Genomic DNA, 20,883 nt, shown 5'->3' with positions numbered 1-20,883 from the left:
GTTTTAATTTGTATTTATTATTTTTTGATATTATAAATGGAAATGTAGGATGTAACAAAAATGATGAGTACATTTAAAAAGGTAAAGCTTCCCTAGAGTTGACCTCAGCTCCTACTGACTTTATGGATAGATCCACGTAGTTTTCTTGGCAACAGTACAGAGGGGATTTGCCCTCCCCTTTCTACCTTTTATTGGGAATACACACACACACACACACACACACACACACACTCCAAATCAGGACTGCCTCATTATCTTTCATCCAAGTGCTACCTAGGTACAGTCTTGGTTTTTGAAATAACCCGAGTTTGGCTAGGTGCCAGGGTGCTACTGCTGAATTAATTAGTGATGTAAATAAATCTAAACAAGTTATTTCTGCTTTATTATTTATAACGTTAGCCTGTTTTAAGAAATATTAGTGCATGAAAGGCCTAGGAGGCTTGATATTTATGCTGGTCCACTTGTAATGGGCATACTAGTATAAGCTAGTTACCTTTTTACAAGCTAATTTAAAAAAAATCTTCCATTACAGAGAATCGTGGAAGCCAAACAAATTAATGCACAGTGTTTTTATATCATGGATGTAAGAAAAAGACTACATTCTCTGCAGCTAGCACAAAAACTGCAGGTGGGTAACAAAAGGAAAGACTGATCTTTCCTTTACATGGCCCGTTCACTTGAATTCATGGAGCATTCACCTATGTGGAAATTCACATAGATGAATTTCTGTTCACCTATAGCTACCAGCTTAGTATCTGAATACTAAGAAATTCACTCAGAATTTTACTCAGAAATTTAGAAGGGAAATTATTTATTTATATATATATATGTGTTAGATTTATATCCCATTATTCGCTCAGGAGTTTGGGAGTCACACTCCCTCCACAGTAACAAACCTGTAGGTTAAGAGAGATTTGACTGGCTCAAAGTCATTCAGTGAGTTTCCATGGCTGAGGTAGACTTGAACCTGGGTCTCCCCGGTGCCAGTCCAGTACCTTAACCACTGTACCACGCTGGCTCTTCTTTTTTTCACCTCATTCTTCAGGCAAGAAACAATGGTAGCTACACTCACCATCTCATGTGGAACCAATTCTTAGAGCTGCTGTGTGGGACCTGGAGGGCTATGGTCTTTTGCATCTGCCCACAGTGAAACTGGAAATACATAATACTGAGGCAGGCAACCTGTAATCCTGCAATACCCCAATTGTATTGTGCCGTAGAGATTTTACAGCACAATGAACATATTTCTTCAGTACAACTTCCAGTTGTTGTTTTTTGTTAGGAGAGGTGGGTTTAAGATTGAGGAAGGAAATGGTTTTCTCATGAAGGCCTCCCATTCCCATTCCATCCTGGAAAAAAATAGGCTGAATAAAATTTTGCCCACCCATTCCAGTAATATCGTAGCATCACTGAATGACCTCTAGAATATCAGGAAGCCAGGTTAGAGTCCCAACCCTTCATATATTACTCACCCTTCACATAAAGTTTAGGGAATAAGGCAAATTTTTCTATTCAAGCAAAGTGTAATGAATTGAAACAAGTTCTTGGTACACCATCATTTATGAAACTAATTTGTTTCAGTTAATCTGAACAAAATGCTACACTAATTTATCTTTATAAATGAAAGCAGATGGGAGAGCCATGCTGATTCTCATTCTCAAGCCAGGGAAGTGCAATGTGTTCTCCAGTTGTTGTTAGACTTCAGTGCCAATCACCCCTCATCCTCAAACTGCCAAGGAGTTAACAAGGTCTGAAGGGCCACAGACTGCCCATCCCTGCATTAAACAATGGATTACATTACGTTCCAACACAGCTGTGGTGTTAGTGAAACAGTGGAGCCTATTTGATCCTTTTATCAAAATATGTCAGAGATGTGTTTACTGTTTAAAAAATTATGTTTATAACTGTTAGCCAGTGCAAACATGCAATAGGCATTCGCTTCTTTCAATATATTGTTTACATCCATTGGGACTATTCCTGGATTGGAAGGCACTATTCATAATCACTCATGCCTTTAGTCGCCTCCTTTTTGGATTGCTGTAATGTCCTCTGCGCAGAGCTACCAAAGCCTCCTTGCAAATTACAAAATGGTGGCCCAGGAAATGATGGATGTGTTCCAATATCCCCAACAATGATTGTGCTTCTTCAGCACAACTGCATTGGCTGCCAGTCAGCTGCTAGTTGCAATTCAAGGTGTTGATTGTAAATCTCAATATATAAAAAGCAAAACATATATACAGTACCACAAAAATTCAGAATAAGTAATGGAAATATTTTAAATATTAATAAAGAATAGCTACAATGATGGGAATAATCCAGTGTCTGGTTAATTACTTTGGAGAATTTGTAAGTAGAATTACAGCTGCATCTATAACTCAAACAGATGGTCTTAAAGACTTCATGGATTTTCCATAGAAAGAAGAGTTTCTGTGAGAAGATTTCCAGGGTGACTGGAAACTGGCATATAATGTAAAGCATGTACGGAAAGTGATATGCAATTCCGTTGTTATGAGGAAACAGACTTTCCATAGTATTATTATGCCATTCATGTGACACGTTAGAAAAGGTTGTTCACAAGTTATTGGCCAAGTTTCAATTTATTATAATTTTCCAGAAAACCATTCTTGGTAACAGCTTCCCATACTTATTTTTTTCCTCAAACAGGAAACTTTTATGAACGTAAAGGAAAGCACATACGGGTTTGTTTGTTTTTTAGCCTAGGAAAATTATGTGGAAACCTTTTAAGAATGCGAGATGAAAAGTTTCTGAGGCTGTTTTTTTAAGCATCTGAAGTTATGGGCCTACTACTCCACATCTAGAGAGCCAATTTGGTGTAGTGGTTAAGGTACCAGACTAGTAAATAGGAAATCATGAGTTCTAGTCCAGTCTTGAGCACAAAGCTAGCTGGGTGGCTTTGGGCCAGTCACACATTCTCAGCCCTAAGAAGGCGGCAGGGGCAACCCACTTCCAAAAATCTTGCCAAGAAAAATGCATGGATTTGTTCATTTAGCCACCAGAATCAGGACTGACTCAAAGGCAGACAGGTACACACACACACACACACACACACACACACACAAAAACCCTCCACATTTAATCTTATACTAGAGTGCAGATTCTATACTCAGACTACCTTCTTTTGTAACAGCTTAAGCATATGATTATTAGATACTGATCAAATACATTCCTCTCTGGCCTGTATGTAAAGGAGAAAAATAGTTCAGATGTCACAAATGGGAGGGGATATTTATTTTGTGTTAGTGTTTGGTGTGCATTTTACTATTATAAGCAAACTTGCTTGGAATGATAAGTTAACTTCAAATTGATTCTTCTTATTTCAGCATGTAGAGATACTTCTTGTTGCATTTCTTGTTCTTTGGCTGCTTTTGTATATCTGTGGCAAATTTTGTGAATGTATCCAAGTAATTAGGGAGCTCTGGATCAGGAATATCTGTAAAGCCATCCATACAGACTCAGGAGTGTCATTTTTTTTACTTGTATAACTAGCATAATATCTGCAGAATATATCTGGCAACATATAAATGCAAGCAACTTTTCATGGCTGTATTGTGGTTATCTGATGACATTCCATCATGGACCTTGTATGTGGAGTAGCATCTATATTCTTAAGACCCCTATTTCATTCTGAAAATATTGATTATAATTTTCTGATGGCTCACCAAATTATTTAATTATATTTAGCAATACCTGGAGGTGTAATCTGAGATTTTATTTACATTAATTAATTAAAATTAATTGCAATTTTTAAAACTGGTGACATGCTATATTAATGTGACTTTATTTAATTGTATTTAATTATACACATTTAGGTATGTTTTTAAAATCTACATAATTTTTCTTATTAGTATTTATGATTCTGGCACTTTTGTGTGAGAGAAAACTTGCTAGTGGATCTGCTGTTATTTGTCAATAGAATTTGATATGGGGACAAGCTATCATCTCTCTGGGAGTTATATATAGTACCATTTAACTTAGTAGTATTAGTTAGGTGTAAAGTTGCTTATGTAGTAGAAAAAATGTTTCAAACCTGGACCAAATTGCAGCCAGACATTCTGCCAAATCATTTTGGGTTTACCAAACCCCAGAATACCTTAGTTGTTCCAGATTTCAGATGAAGCAAAATCCAGATGGGATGAGTAGACCAAGGTTGGTGCATGTCAGTATTTTCTTCTGTCCTCTCCCCAGCAATTCCCTAATTAGGTGTCCTTGAGTCAGGCTCAGCTTCTGATGACTACATGCTTGCCATCGTTGTGCTGTTACTTTTGCAGTTTAACATCTATATCAAAGGTAGGAAACCTGTGGCCTCTAGATGTTTCAGAACTTTATTTTGGGAGTCCTAATCAACTTAACCAATTGTAAGGAATGTTGGGGGAATAGTTCAAGCGATAATTGAAGGAACTACTCCAATCTTATTATTATGAAACTGTAGATCAATTTTTTATTGAAAAGCATCTTTCTCTATGGTGAAATCATGTTTGTATGAGAGAGTGTTTATATTTAATCCATGTAAGTGGACTAAATCCATGATAAATCCCCAGTGGTGATTCTGGTGAAGAACATCAGTCCTTGATTTGAACTAAGTACATTGTGTTAAAGAAGACTAATATTTGTTTTTTAACCATTGTGGTTCAGAGAACGTTTGCTACCTGTGATGTCTTCTGGTAAGATTAAATCCTGTGAATATTTCCTGATCTGGTGCTAAGTTTGAAAAATCTGGTTGGAGTCAAGTCCTCCCCCCCCCCTCCCCCAAATGTTTGGCTCATTCATTTTGGATTTTCTATTGTGATCCATGTAACAATAGGTTCCTAGCTTTATTTCCTCTATTGGAATTGCTCTTAAGTATAATGGAAGGACTGGTACAGAACAAAATTCAGGGTGTTATGTGCTAGTTATACTAGTTAACTATTTCTTCCAGGCCCAGTCCTCAGTGCTGGTTTTAATCTTCAAAGCTTCTCTTGATTTAATATCTCAAGGACCATCTATGCTTACTGCTAAGATTAATTTGGTAGACTGTTCTGCTAATGCCATCTTTTGGCAAGACAGACAGCAGTAGTGTAGATGAAGGATTTTAACAACAATCACTTTGAAACTGTAGAAGCCTCCAATAGAACTGCCAGCTCTTTTTTTCTAGGAGCTAAAAGGTCAGTTTACTGTATTTAGGTTTTTTTTTTTTTTTTTGCAAAAGTATTTTTGTGGTTGTTTAATTTGATATGCTGGATTTTTTAAAATATATTTGTTCAGTGTGGCTTACAAATCAATTTAAAAATGTAGATAGCAATGAAAAAAAACTTAGCTATCAATTTACAACTGAAAATTAAAGAAATGCCAGAGTACAATGTAATGATACATCATCCTTCTGAAGCTAATCAATCTGGATTTGATAAGTAATCACATGGGAGACCACTTCAAAATCCCATGTAGATTGTCTTGAATTTCATGATAGAAGAAAGTTATAAAAGTACTAAATAAAAGGACATGATTGTATTTGTGTGGTTAAGTTGATAAGATGCTGCTAAGTTTTGTGTTATTTGTATAAAGCCAATTTCCAGCAGATTTGTTTTATTTCAAGAATTCTTCAAAAACAACAAAGATTGTGAAAGATTGGTTTGATGTTGATTGTGATTTCTTATAATAATTCTCAGGGCTAGTATACTTTTGTAATAACTGAAATAGTCTTGCTTGCTTCATGGAGCTGTGGAGGAGCTGGGTCACCAAAACAAATGGAACTTATCATGAATCATTTGCAGTGTTTTTCCATGAAATATATAGCTCTTGGTTTTTAAACCTTTCCCCCCACCCAAAACAAAAAACAAAAAAAACCAAGAAATCCAGAAAAGACAACATTCTTTTAATGCATAAATACTTACAACTCAGTTTTTGCATATTATTCATGTTACTGAAAGAGCATGCTAAATTCACAGAATGGTAAAAATTTAACGCTTATAAACCTGAAATAATAAAAAGATATTTGCCTAGTTCTGAAATATATTAAAGTAGGCACAAGGCTAGCCTCTTGGGAGAGCAGAGGGCAGTTGATGGGCCAATGCTAAAAAAACTATCACTATCACCCACACTATTATGGTTGAGAGTATTCAGAGAAGAGGCCTTTATTTCAGGGCTTGAAAAAGTAAATAATGAAAAATTAAACTTAAAACTTTAAAGGTTATCACAATTTTCTTCTGATTTCAAATGGGACGTGAGTTTAGAGCAACGTGGAAAGCAAAACCAGTTGATTGTTAGCTTATGTATTTTCAAAGGGCAGTAGCCATGATTTTAATTGTTCTAATAGTTCTTGTGAAACCTGAAATCTGTTCTGCACCTAGAAAAGTCTCAGTTAATCATGTATAGTGGGCAGTGGCATTAAATAGTATTGGGTCTAATAGATTTACCAACTTTAAACTTTGGGCTTTTTCATCTTACTCAAATGTTTCTGTGTCTGCATCCCTTCGATATGTGTGTTTTTAAAAGAAATATAGAAATTAATTTAGGAAAACTAAAATAATAGCTGGATTTTCACAGCTAGCTTGAGCTGTATGTCCTCTTCATTTATTTATTTATTTATTTATTCTTCTCCAAGTTGAACAGAAGGCTGGATAAAAGGAGCCAATGAAAAGTTACATTTTTTTCTTTAATTATTGTACATGGCTCTGTTTTTTTTTTTAAAGCTGTATTCTCAATTCTTCAAAAGGTAAGTGTTGCTCCCTCTATATTCCATAATTGTCCTTTCATATAAAAGATTTGATATCTTGAATTATCTTGTCATTAAATCTACATATCTATAAATTGTCTCCCAATAAACATCTTACAATCTACTCCACAACTACAGAAACACAAATGGACTTCACATTGTGATTAAGGTTCAGAATCTTTCTGCATTTTAATACCCAGTGCTTCATACATGTGATTTGATGCATTTTTCCTAGCAGACATTAATGCCTAAATGGTACTTCTCTTTTTTACCATCTTGGATTTATATTTGACCTTCACAAAGGTTTTGTCTGCTTGAAAGAGAAGCTCTGCAGTGGTCAGTTAAAGTCATAAATAATCTATCTTTCAAAAAAGGTTTGAAATCTTTTGTGGACTGTATATTTTGTTTTTTTATATATTGAGGACAATAAAACTAATTTGGGTAGTCTTACATGGGACAACTTGGTTGAATTACATTTCTTTCCTGTTTATATTCCATATAGTAATATGTAGAAAAGGGAATGAAAATGCAGAACCATGGATTTGGATCCAGAGGTGCTATTCTGTTCATGAAATAACTTGGGTCCAATGGAGCTTCCACAAACTATAGAGTTTGTATACGTTGGGATGGGTATAGAGAGCGGGAATAAATAGTATTTTCTTAGCTTCCTGGGTTATTTTAGCCATTTGCAGGGAAGCTCAATTTAATCATCAAATCAAATTAATGTTTGCAATAAGGCTCAAAACATTCAATATCATGATAATATTAATTAAAAGTAATTCCTTTTCTCTTTCATTTTTAAAATTATTGTTTTAGCTTACTTTAATTCTGAGAATAGCATGCTATGGCTGTCTAATGAAACACAATTTAAAGTAATAGCTAGATTCTGTATCACATGATTCCACCAATAATAATTTCCTTCTTCAAAATCAAAATGTGCTCTTCTCCACAATAGATCAAAGGACTTGTCAGCAAAAAATTGCAAGGATAGTAAAATGAAATAGCTACTAGCTAACGGATCACAATCTGATGAGTAAGATTTCAAGTTACACATATTTGCTTAGGCTGAATATAATAAAAATAAGCAAGTCATTTTGATGTGGTATCTATTTCAGTTTTAAAATGTTTCTAGAGAAAGCTTAGGTAGGGTTTATAATATTTAATAACAGTTATCTGTAAGTGTGAAACATTTTCCTTTTAATAAGGCTCATTCTTGTAATCAGTCTACTTGATCAAGTACACTTTAAGATTGTGATTTCATAAGTAAACTTGAGTAACAGGAATAAGGATGGAAAATGAAAAACATGAATTAACATGTCATGAAAGTTTGGATTCCAAGTACAACCTATGAAGATAAGTATCAGAAATGAAGGAGGACAAAAGTAAATTACAAAAATGTGTTATCACTGTTTTTAGAATAAAGGGTTTGTTTTACAAACATTCAAAGGCATTCAGTACAAACTCTTAACTTTTTCCTAATCTTCAAATATGCTAAGATTTATCTATCTAAAGGTGCCTCCAGAATCAACAGACCTGAATTTCAACAGGCAAATTTGGTACTTCAATAAGGTAATATCTATCCTTCAATCAATCTCGTCCTCAGAGGAATTAAAACAAAAATCTGCTATATTGTGGACTCTAAAACTTAGGCTAGATGAGAGACTTAAATGAAATACACTGAAGGCATAATTGACAACTTGCCAAAATTCATTTGTGACCAACTACAGGTTGCCCTTGATTTATGACAATTCATTCACCGACCATTCAAAGTTACAATGATGCCGAATGAATGGTGGTTACAATTGGTCCATGGAGTTACAGCCATCCCAGCACCCCCAAGGTCATGTGACTGCACTCTGGGTATTTGGCAACCCGTTTGCACTTATGTCCGGTTACCAAGCACCCCGCGATCACGTGATCACCATTTGCAACCTTCCCTGCTGACTTCCCCAGAAAATAAATGGGAAGCCAACAGCGAAGGTCGCAAGTCACTGGGGTAAGTCTCCCCCACCTGCACATGCTCCCCAGCCCCTCGGTGGTCTCATCATGTTGGCTACTCATGCACTCCCGTGTACCTTCCCCAACCTACACTGCACACCCTCCCTGACCCACACAGTACTTCTCATGCACCCCCACACACCCTCCCCAACCATGCCATATACCTTCCCTGACCCATGCAGCACCTCTTGTGTACCCCTGCACACCCTTCCTGACCCATGCAGTGCCTCTTGCGCACCCATGCATACCCTTCCTGACCTATGCAGTGCATCTTGCACACCGTCCCCAACCCTCCCCTGCACCCCCACGCACCCCCTCACTCCCTCCCCTACCTGGCAGCAGCTATTTACCTGCCTGCCATCCTGTGACTTGCAGCTTCCTGCCAGCTTCCCCATTGACTTTGGTTGTGGGAAGCTGGCAGGAAGTTACCTCTCCTAACAACTGTAGGATTCAGTTAATGATGACAAATGGGACTGTAGGGATTGCCATCACTAAGCAATGTGGTCATGCTTTACAACCACATGGCTTAGCGACGGAAATTCTGGTTCTAATTGTCATTGTAAGTCGAGGACTACCTGTAAAGAGGATCTTCACACAAAGTCATTTGCCTTATTTTTAAATGGGTGAACATTTTGAATTTGTCTACCCATTTCACATCAGTAATCAAAATCCTGTATTGAAAGCTTTAACATGACCTTAATTAGAGCTGATGGGATGCAAGTATTTCAAGTTACCTTTCTTGCATATGATGGAGAGCATTTGAGTCCTTTGACAGTGTTAAGTCTTCACCTTTTAATAATTGCACAGAAGTACATGATGGGATTTATAAGGAGGTGAAACATTCCACTATTTTTTACAACAATAAAGGGGTGTGGAACAGTAATTGAAAGTAGTGGTTAAAATGTTGGGGTGATAGACCTAGACATGAGTTTCCACTTGACCACAATGTTCATTTGATGATGTTGGGCCTGTAACGTAAAAGTAAAATGAGGCTCTTAGCCATGAAAAAAACAGCACTTCCTGGCATTGATTTTTTTTTCTTCCCTCGAATTCATTTTAAAACTAGCTCAATTATGGAAAATACAAGTTTAGGAGTGCTGTATTTGTTTCATTAAGACTCGTGGTGCTGAATTCTGAAAAAACATGTATAGGCTCGGACTCCAGAGTGACTAAGATTTCTTCTTAGTTTTCCAAAGTCTTGAAATATTTCCTGCCAGCTAATTACTGTTTATTGCAGCTAACCTTAGTCCTCAAATAGTAACTTTTTCCATCTTAAAGTGGGTTGTCCTATTCAAGTGAAGAGTATGTTGTCTGAGTGCTAAATGGAGTTACTAGCAATGGAAACTATGCTGCAAGAGGAGTTGATAAAGCAGCTGCCTGTGAAAACCTCAGCTGTTTTTTCCATACTCCAGAGCAAACTTAATTAGCATAGGGAAACTGACTAACATGCTTACGTCACCTCTTTCCAGTTGAAGCTTACATTTTGTCCCTGACAGCCTGAAAGTATGTGGCAGGACTTTGTTCAGGAATTTGCTGTCACATACAGGATGCTCTAAAACTTGCTTTTTGGGTTGTGGTTTTGTTTTTTTGTTTTTTTGTTCTTGCTGAGGGGCTGGACTTCGTCTCCTTTATAAGCTGTCTTTCCAGTACTGAACTGCTTCTTCAAAAAGTGTTTTTCTTGGTCTTGTGCTGAGCTCCTGGCAGTCTTTACAAGAAAGCAAAAATGCATTTCAGGAACTTTGATTACATTTTTGGTTCCTTAATTGCTTGTGTTGCAGACAACAAGATTTTCAGTCAACCTGAAATTAGGGTAAGGCTTTTGGGGACAAAAGCTTTTTTAGGGAAAGATATACAGTATATTGGGAAAAATGAGTGTGTTGAGAACATTTAATTGGTCAGAAAGTGAAGCAAAATAACAGATGCAGTGTTAACATTTCAAAATAGAGAAGTTGATGTGCCTTGGATGGTTTTTGTGTGATTTACAAATTCTTCATGTTATTAGATTGTAAGATCGTCATGACTCTCAAAAGATTTTGTTAATTATTTGCAAATTCTGAAGTATTTCTGGATATAAGATAAATTCAGATCTTTAAATGCTTCCATTGGTTATGCACACAGTGCTTCTGAGTGTACTGCGAATGCAACAATATGTAGTTGGCATTGTGCAGATAACTGGAATATCAGTTTTGTTCTGTGAACTAAAGATTAACAGTGTATCTGTCTACATAAGAGAAAGCAGCACTGAGTTCAGTGGGATTTATTCCCATTAAGTGTAGCCTAGTAATATTAAAAATTCTTCAAGCAACCTCCCAAATTCCAGCAGAGATGTGTATGTATCTGGGTACATAAAAATAAATAATGACTTCTAATTATAACTGGAAGTTTTTAATATATGCAAGAACAGTATTTTCTGAATTTAGCATTATTTTTATTATAATCTTTATAGTTGCTAATTTTCCCATATTTCATGTTATATTTTATTTCATTTTCCATATTTTATTATATGCTTTATTTGTTTTTAATTTCATTATTCCTCCATTCTCATTGATGAAAATAAGATGCAGGAATACTTTGGGGTGTGGTGGGGAGTTAAAAAAACATGGGTATTATGACTTTAACTTTAAAGAACAATCATTCCTTTCATCTATTTCTACATTCTTTGGACCTCAAGGCAAATGGCAGAACTTTCCTTCAAATCTGAAGTTTAAAATTTTCAAAATAAGAATTAAAAACCCTCAAAGAATTGTAGTGATAAAGAATAGAGAACAGCCTCGCATTTTCCTGAATGTTTTAGTTTTTAAGAATGTTCAAATTTTCATATAAATGCTTAAAACAATTATAATAATTATAAAATGAAATAAAATAATTATTAAAACAAATAAGATAATTATACCTTGTTACTGCTGGTGAATAAAAAAGGTATAAAAATGCTATGTCCTTCTAAGTTCCACTCCTAGTTTTTCCACCATAAATTTTTAGGATGGCATCTATTTGTATAAATATTGGAAAAATAAATTTGGGTTGAATATGTGCTTGTACTAAACATGCAGTACCTCAGTATGGAAGGACAGTTGTTGGCAGATTTACAGTGCATGAAGGCAGACTAATAAAAACTATTATTGGGGTCCTGGAACTGTTGTATTTATGAAGTTCTTTTTAAATGCAGACTTAACTTCAGACATACTGAAGCAAACTGCATATCCTCACTAAATTATATCAAGTCATACCCTCCATCTTCACCCTGGTTCTGCATCTCTACTTGCGTCTCTAGTTGTTCATACAACTGCGTCTCTAGTTGTTCATACAACCAAAAGAGCATTGCCATCTTCTTGCCAGACACAACCTGTGGGTCTGTTCATAGCTGCACAGCAAACAAGAAAAAGAACTGTAAAGTAGCATATGATATTCATGCAGAAATCCCAGGTTCACTCTAGGGAAGACTAGGAAAGACAGTGGCTGGGTTAGATGTATCAATCTTCTGATTCTGTAAGAAGCGGCTCCCTGTGTAGCTGATGCTGATTTTCCTGGCACAGGATGATGGTGACAAAAATATATCTGTTGAACATTTTTCATAGATCTGTTAAAGCCTATGTCAGTAAGACATTCAGTGTAGCTAAGGGTTTTTTATATATATATTATAATGCTAACTGCTATTTGTGTGGCTAACAGTGTAGCTCATTAGCTAAATTATACATTTTAGTTACTGTTTTAGAAATAACTCTCATTGGAATGGATGATGTAAATAAAGTTTGCAGCCCTGCCAAATGGGAGGTAATCTTCCAAAGGACATTGAGCTGGTTTTACAGTATTATGGATAGTAGTGGTATTTAATGACACCAGTATATATGCTACCTTAATGACCCCCCTCTCCCTCCCGCCCCGGGTTTAAAAATTAAAACATTTCAGTTCAGTAGCTTGTTTTTTGTTGCTGTTGTTGCCGAGGCGTGGAATAACCATACAGCCTTAGTGTATTATGGATAATATAATTAGAGGATTTACTTCCTCCCAGTGATTCTGAATTTGATCCGTTCCCTATTCTGTAACTGTAACAGTTTAAAAACAAACAGGCAAACAAAGCTATGTTATATCACAGCATGAGTTTTAAAGGGTCACTGGGCTTGCAAGGGACAGTGTCTTTAGAAGGCCATTTTCAGTCCCTTCTTGGCATTCTGGCTAAATTTGTATGTAGCAGCCCAGACCCTGTAGATGCAGTAGGTAGACTGTTCATGTATAATTAGAATGGAAACCTGCCACTGGGAGCCTATATATTATATAGAAATGAAGGGAGTCTTTAAAAAAAATGAAGGTGTGCAGTTTCACATATGTTCTTAAGAGAAAACAAGTTAGGGAAATCATGCAGCTCTTTGAATTCTTTCTAGTCCTTTTGCCAGCAGTGGCAGTAGGAAGCATATTTTTTTTCTTCTGTGTAGCAGTGTATTGTGTTATATCCATATGTGTTTCTGCTTTCCTGTTGTGTCTGTTTTTGGGTATGTGTGCAGGGCAGGGAACGTACGCTCTGGATCATGCAGCCGGGGTGGGTGGGCTTAGAATGGAACAGTCTCAGTATTCCAAGCTGCTCCCCAGCTGCCCCGCCCAGGGGGTTGTCGTGGGCAACATTTTCTTTGCAGCCCCCAGCTGAATCTGGCTTGAGAACATGGTTCTTTGCAGCCTTAGACGTAGCAAGGGGAATTGTGTGTGTGTAATGCTGAGTACAAGGCACCAGGCATGCAGACAGGTAGGGGAAAAAAATCTAAACTGCCTGGGAGCACCTGCAAGCTGACACGTAAGCATTTGGGGAATAAAGTATAGAAGTTAGAGAGAGTTTTCTTTTAGGTTCTGCAGGAGATGTTGCAAGTGAGAGAGGGAAGTGGATCACTGAATTTGCTTTTATCTGCATTTGTATTTAATTAATATAAAATACATCAGAATAGTTATTAATCATTTTCTCTGACGATCAGATTAAAAATTATAATTCAATAACAACAGTTGGGCATGCTCTTGGTAGCTGTACTCAAAACTTTAGAGGCAAAGGAGCCCAAACATACAGAAAATGTGCTTATGTTTTGGTTTTGTAGATGCATTATTTATGAATTGTACTTAGTTCAGAAAGTGAAACTGTCTTGAAATACTTCTGTCTTTATTTATGGATCAGTAAGCTTCAGGCAGGAATACTGTATTCTTGTTAACTGTTCACATGTTTATTTTTCAGGCCAGATTTGAAGCTCTGTTTAGAACATATGACAAAGATGTCACCTTTCAGTATTTTAAGAGTTTTAAAAGAATAAGGCTGAACTTCAGCAGTCCTTTGTCAGCAGCTGATGTTAAAATTCGGTTACACAAGACAGAATTTCTTGGAAAGGAATTGAAACTATATTTTGCTCAGGTAAGACAAAGGAATCTAACTGGTTAAAGTTTAATAGCTTTTTTAATAGCTTTTTATTTTTTTGCTCTGTTTCCCTTTACTCTACTGCAGTTAGAATACATCCCTGGCCACTCAATATATGAGCTAGAAATCAGTAGAACTTACATTATTAATAACTAAGTTCCATTTATTTCTGTCTACTTTAAGCAATGAACCTATTCATCTATCACAGATCTACTATTTGATTAGCTGATATCTGTTTAAAGAATTCAGAAATCCTTCAGAAAGAAAAAGGAATATGTTGCATGGTCTGCTTTCCCAAAAACATTTATCTATTGATTCTCTAGTGGTATTAATAGAGACTTCTGTAAGTAGAGCTTCCAGACCACCAGGTCAGAACTAAGCTGGGTATAGATCTGGCATTTGCTCTCCTACTTCAGGAATTGAAATAAAAGCTGGTCATTAAAAGTTGTTTAACAGATTATGGATTCTGGGAGATGTAAAATTACCACAATTCATCTCTAAGTATGAGTGTGTGTGTGTATGTGTGTTTTGTTTGGCAGTTCAGCTACAAAAGTTTCCATGAAATGTCTAAAAGAAAACAAAGGAAAATTGAGCTTGATTTGATCTGAGTGTTATTCTCCTCTCCCCACCTCAAGGTCTAAAGTAGGACACAATATACCTGAAGTGTTTGTTTCAGTTATTTATATAGGCCACTCAACAACACATGTTCTTTAGGTAGCGTACAAGCAATAAAATGATAAAATGAAATATTAAAATACAAGAACAAAGACAATAAATAAAGTAAATTACACATGCACAAAAGCTGTGCCATTTTGTGCATGAATAAAATAACAGTAACAAGCCACAAGCCGAGAGCTGTGTGTATACAAAAATGTTCATCACAAACAATATAATTTGGATTCCATGTACAAATTATGGAAACAAAGGTCACCTATACTATGATGTTGGAGGGATCAAGGTGTATTGCATCAGTTACAAAGGAATAACGTATTATAGAATTGTGTTTTTTTAATGTAAACCAGCTGTAACCAAAGGGATGTATATATAAGTAGATTTATCAATATATGTGCTTTGTGTTGGTACTAGTGTTCCAGTTCAAAATGCTTTATCAGAAACAATCACTATTTTGCTCTTGGAGTTGTTTTTCTAGTTTGGACTGTACACTAAATAAGCACACATAAGATACTGACCTGCAGTTTTCATTACTAACCTGCTAATAGTACAATAAATTGTGTTTCCATGCCTGCTATGGGAGAGGACAAGCCTCTTCTACAGCTAGTATAATCAGCCATCTTAGTATGCAGGCTGGTTATGGGACTGAATCAGTCTTGGCCATCCTGACCTATGGCATGCTTCTAGAACAGCTTTGTGGACTGAGAACTCAGGTCACAGTATACCATTTCTACCTATAAGGCCATGTTTGGAGGATAATGTTGTTCTTAGCATCTGTCCTTTGTAGTTGCAGGCTCCATTTGTTTTTGAACTGCACTTGCCTAGTTCTTGCAGCAAAGCTATCAAATTTGGAAGATAATGTTGGATGATTATACTACAGCCACAGGACAGTTAAGCTGTGAATTTCTGCAGGGTTACATTTTGTCCCTAATATTATTTAATATCTGTATGAAATAATTGGGCAAGAACATTAGGAGATTTGGAATGAGCTGTCATGATGATACCCAGCTCTGTTTCTTTTAATCATCTAAGCATGCATCATAAACAGCTAAGTATGAAAGTATTATAGTCATTTGATCAGCGTCTGGATGTAGTGGTGGACTGGGCGAAGGCCAGTAAGCTGACGCTGAATGAAAACAAGATGAAGGCAGTATGAAATTAGAGAGATTGCCTGTTCTTGCCAGGGTTGCATTCCTTCTGAAGCAGCCATTACTTAGTCTGGGGTTACTTTTGGAGGAATCACTATCCATGGAGGCACAAGTAGCAAAGAGTGACTTTTCAGCAACAACCAGCTTGCCAACCACCAAGAATTAGTTATAGACTGGCCATAGTTATTTGTGAGCTGTTAACTTGAAGATGTGATTATTACAGTCAGCTTTACATGGAGCGGCCTATAAAGTTGGCCCAGATGCCGCAGCTGAGTACTAAGGACTGAAGGAGAGGAAGTTGCTTTGAACATATTGTATCTACTTTAATGGAAGTGCACTAACTGCCAGCTGGTAACCAAGCCAAGTTCAGAGTGCTTGTGTCATTGCATAAACCCCTTCATAACTTTTTCTCATTAATTACAATTTGGTGAGAATGCCCAAACCTTTTATATTTTTTACCTTTATTTAATTGGTCAGATTTTTAACTGAAGTTATAATGCTCTGTTTTGATCTTACTATCCTGGTTTTAAGAGGCTGTAATTTTTTGGTATGAATTGGAATATGTATTCTTGTGATTATAACAGTTTTGAAACATTAAAATATAATGTAATACAATATCCTATCAGTGGTTGTTGAGCATTTTTTTTTTAAATAATGAAAATCCCTGCCTCAATTGCAGGCATATCCTGGGAAAAACCCACCTCTTGGCATGTAAGGCTAGATGACCAGGAGTCTGACTTATTTCTTGGGCAGCTCTTTGGGTTTCTGTGTTACCTGGTAATTTACTGTAACAGGGTGTGATGGTCAGAGATTATTTGACAGTGGTATTCAACTAATTGGTTTCTTGAATCTCTCCCATTTTAACTTCAGTGGATAACCTTGGAAGGCTATAAAAGAAGCTAATGTATGAGCTGTCTTCCACTTTGATAAGTTTGGAATTTCAAAATTTTAGTTTTTTCCATACAGAGAAAAAGGTGCTACTGTTACAAGAGTCACCTTAAATTTAATGAGTGGATTCCTTAAAGCAGCAGCATCTCTCTTTCAGACTTGGACAGAAGCCTAAAAAATGGTCAGGCTCTTTTAATAAATAGAAGAGAGATGTTATGTTCATGTTATGTCCAAAGCACTTCTTCCTAATAATTCTGAAACTATGCACAGCTCAACATGCCATCTCTTCATTTTTTATATATGCCAGAATCAATATAAGTATGCTTATTTTTCTTGATAACTTTATAGAGTTTGCATATTGGAAGTACACATTTAGCACCACCTGATCCAGAGAAACAGTTCCTGATTTCTCCTCCGTCTTCTCCCCCTGTTGGTTGGGAACAAGCAGATGATGCTACACCTGCCATTAATTATGATCTTTTATGTGCGATCTCCAAATTAGGACCAGGTAAGAGATTTTAAATCAGAACTCTTATTAACTCAAATTCATTTTATTTCTCCTAATATTCCTGTGTTCACACACTTTTCTGTGTATATATGTGCATATGTATACACATAATATTATGTACACTCCAGAAAAAAGAAGTGCTTTTAACCTCATGAAGTACCAAACTTTTTTCTAGACATCCATGTACCGTATTTTTCCGTCTATAAGACGATACTTTTTTCTAAAATTGTTACACTAAAAATTGAAGGGCGTCTTATGCAAGGAAGTAAGCTGAGGAGAGAACCATGCAGTTGCAAAACTGCCCATACTTTGTCTCTGCAAAGAGGCTTCCTCTTATTGCTAGCCTCCAATCACGAGTGAAATAGCTTGTCTCTGCAAACAGGCTTCCTCCAATCACGAGCCTCCAGTCACGAGTGAAACTACCCATACTGTCTCTGCAAACAGACTTCCTCCAATCACAAGCCTTATGTAACTGACGTCAGCTGATGCTGAACAAACCAATTGGAGGAAGTCTGTTTGCAGAGACAAGCTATCGGCAGTTTCACTCGTGATTGAATGTAATCACTTATGCAAAAGAGCATGGAAATAGAGCTTCAGAGAGACGGTTTGGACCTCCTCCCACCGAGTGTATCAGGTCAATATTACCTAATTACTAAATAAAAATGTGTTCTGCACCATCTTTAAAATATTGATTTCTTAATTTTGGGTTGGAAAAGTGGGGGTCATCTTGTACATGGGGGCGTCTTATTGATGGAAAAATATGGTAAGTCTGGAAAAAAAAGATGCTGCTGCTTTAAGGAGTTGATCCATTAAAGTAAATGCAGCTCTTAAAGAGGTTGCATATTTTCTTCAGGCTCACACAGAACCTGGTAACACGTTGGACTACTTTAGCAAAGAGTTGCTGTGCTCACATGAGGTCCAAAGCACCTCTAAATCATTTTCAAGGTATCTTTCATTTATGTTTTAGATACTAGCAATAACCTTAAATGTTCAGTGTAAAGTACAGATATTTAGATCGGAGAAACAAATGGATGGGAAAAGGAGAATGCATCAGTAAAAAAGTTTTTCCATAATGTTTTTACTCATAATTGCTTCTTTTTTACTTTTTTTTAAAAAATCTTATTCTGGTGCAACTTTCTTTAAAAATTGCTAAAAGTTTAAGCTAAGTAAGTAAATGAAACCTCTTTTAAAATTAAATCATTTTCAAGGTATACATGACCCTAGATGTCACAGTAATGTAAAGCAATATAAATATTTAAGTTTAGGATAATTTAAAAGGAATTATCAGGAACAGGGAGTGGGACAATCAGGAACTAGCAGTGCAGTCCTTAACTTTTTTTGGCCAATTTTTTATTCTTTTATTGATGAACTATAACAAACAAAAAGAAAAATAATGTATCAGTTATAATGCAGTAAGAAACTACTTACATTATTGAGATTAAAATAAACTAAACATAAAGGGAGGGGAAAAAGAAAATTTATATGATACTAATATAAAACTAATTCAGTCAATTTTAGTGCAATCCTTTACTCAAAAGTGATAAAAGAAAATATTTCATGGCTCTCCCAAAACTGAGAAGCTGTTAGAGATTTCCAAATTCTCCACTGGAAGTCTGGGAGCAGCATTCTGGATTCAGAGAGCCAAGCAGCTAGGTGTCAAACACAGCACCGTATTGTAATTGTTTTGATCAGTGGCCATTTGCAATACATTCAGCTGGGAAAATGCGTGCATTGTTATTAAGTGTACTATTATCACTTACTGTCTTTAAATACATTTTAGGGGACCAGTATGAACTTCATGCTGCAACTGAAACTACTCCTAGTGTGGTGGTCCATGTATGTGAAACTGATGAGGAACTTGAGGCAGAAGAAACAACAGAAGTAGTCAAGAAACCAAAGCCAAAAATTATTCATACTAGGCGGCCAGACTATACTCCAACTTATCGAAGTTGAACTATATAAAGTTCTCAGTTCCAAAGTGACATGCTCCGAGGAGACTTTGAAGAGATGGCAGGTCACAATTTTGATGACGCTAGAGGTGGAAGCAGAAATTCTTACGTAAAGTTCCTTTTCAGAAAGGGAAGCTATCATTTGTTTGTTTAATGGCTCATGAGACAGATTTCAGAATGAACTTCCTGAGTGGTTGTCTTGGAGAATATTCAAACTGGGGCATTGGGAGCAGAAATATATACTTTGTATTTAGGGAGATATTCAGATACGCTAGATATCTGTTACAAAGCACGATGCCTTCCCTGTTTATGTATACATCCTGTGATAAATTCTTCTAATTCATGAGACAGTGTTGTTGTATTTCTAAAATACAGTCACTAGTGAACACATTGGAATCAATGAGTCATACAAATAAGTGTGTTAGGAATTTCAACTGGCATAGCATCTGGAAATACAGCAAAAGTTTAAAACATGAAATAATTGTTAGTCATTTTTCATATTAGATTTTGTGCATGCATATAGATCTTAGAAAGTAAACTTGTTCAACTTGATCTGTACTTTTAATTTACATTGTTAAAAAAAAATCTCAAATATTCAGCTTTCTTTCGGAATTGTTTCTATTGGCATTCATTTTTCATTGGGGACAGACCTTCAGTAAAACACCTTTAAGCTTAGTGAAATAACCTTTCTTAATGTTAACTGCCAATGTATGTTTTTTGTAGAAAATGTGTAAAATATCTGTGCATATTTTCAGTGGATGAATTACTTTAAATTATTCTAAAGACAATTATTTATATTAGTTTAAGCTATCTTGACTTCTTTATTGACCAGAAGTAAAAGAAGTTGCAAATACTGTTACAGTTCTCAACTGTTGAGAGAATGTAAGCTGTATTGTCTAGTCACCAATGTATACATTTATAACTGTTGCTGTTAAGTGTTGTTAAAGTTGCTTGAGCATATTTACTTGGTTAAGAAACGTGAATTCTGGCATTTGAGAAGATGGAGTGCCTTTTTTTTCCTCATGATTTTCAGGAGAAATTGTTGCAACAGCTGAACGCTTATTTCATTTTTTCCCCAGTGATAGTAACTATTTGATAGAACTGTATTGTGTTTAAATATCATCAACTAAACCAGAGGTTCCCAAACTTTCTTGGCTTACAGCACCATTAACGTCTCAGTAAATTTTTCACAGCAGCTCTAGGCCAGAAGAAATGTCTAACAGTTCCATTTATTAAGTAGTTAGGTTCAAACAATAAGTGTTTATGTCCTAACAACTTAGTAGCCATTTGAAAAAATAATACACATAAATTGCAAGGAAAAACTTTTTTTTGTTTCATTCTTAAATAACCACAATTACTTACTAATGGGATGCATGTACCTGTTGGGCACTGCACAACTTCTCAAACCTTGGAATCAGATTGGAAACCTCCACCCTCATTTCCTGTTCCACATTGATTTTCACACAGTACCTGTTTTTTATCACAGCAACCGCCAACAACTCAGCATCACAAAGATTGGACATTGCAAAACCCAGCTTCGCAAATAGATGGCACAAAAATTTAAAATATCCTGTTGTGCCCCTGTGAGTTTGGTACAGCACACAGTTGGGAACTGTGGAACTAAA

At 36.0% G+C, this 20,883-nt stretch overlaps 1 protein-coding gene across 2 annotated transcripts in view; it reads left to right on the top strand.

Moving 5' to 3' along the window:
• RCAN1 (regulator of calcineurin 1) overlaps positions 1-20,580 on the top strand; it is a 32,288-nt gene extending 11,708 nt beyond the window's left edge. Inside the window, exons 1-4 of one of the 2 annotated variants that reach the window (XM_007420179.4) lie at positions 10,189-10,517; positions 13,917-14,090; positions 17,150-17,309; positions 19,090-20,580. In XM_007420179.4, the coding sequence (XP_007420241.1) occupies positions 10,431-10,517; positions 13,917-14,090; positions 17,150-17,309; positions 19,090-19,262 (594 nt within the window). In that variant the 5' untranslated portion in view covers positions 10,189-10,430 and the 3' untranslated portion in view covers positions 19,263-20,580. Of the gene's footprint in view, positions 1-10,188; positions 10,518-13,916; positions 14,091-17,149; positions 17,310-19,089 lie in introns of those variants that run through there. The other variant, XM_007420178.4, reaches the window with a different exon arrangement.
• Positions 20,581-20,883: the final 303 nt, after the last annotated feature.

The sequence above is a fragment of the Python bivittatus genome, unplaced genomic scaffold, assembly GCF_059951505.1.
Source record: "Python bivittatus isolate LINGU-HERP-01145 unplaced genomic scaffold, Pbiv_v1 ctg000350_np1212, whole genome shotgun sequence".
Classification (NCBI taxonomy): Eukaryota; Metazoa; Chordata; class Lepidosauria; order Squamata; family Pythonidae; genus Python; species Python bivittatus.
The sequence above is the reverse complement of the archived record's forward strand: the minus strand, read 5'-3'. Positions and strand labels throughout refer to the sequence as shown.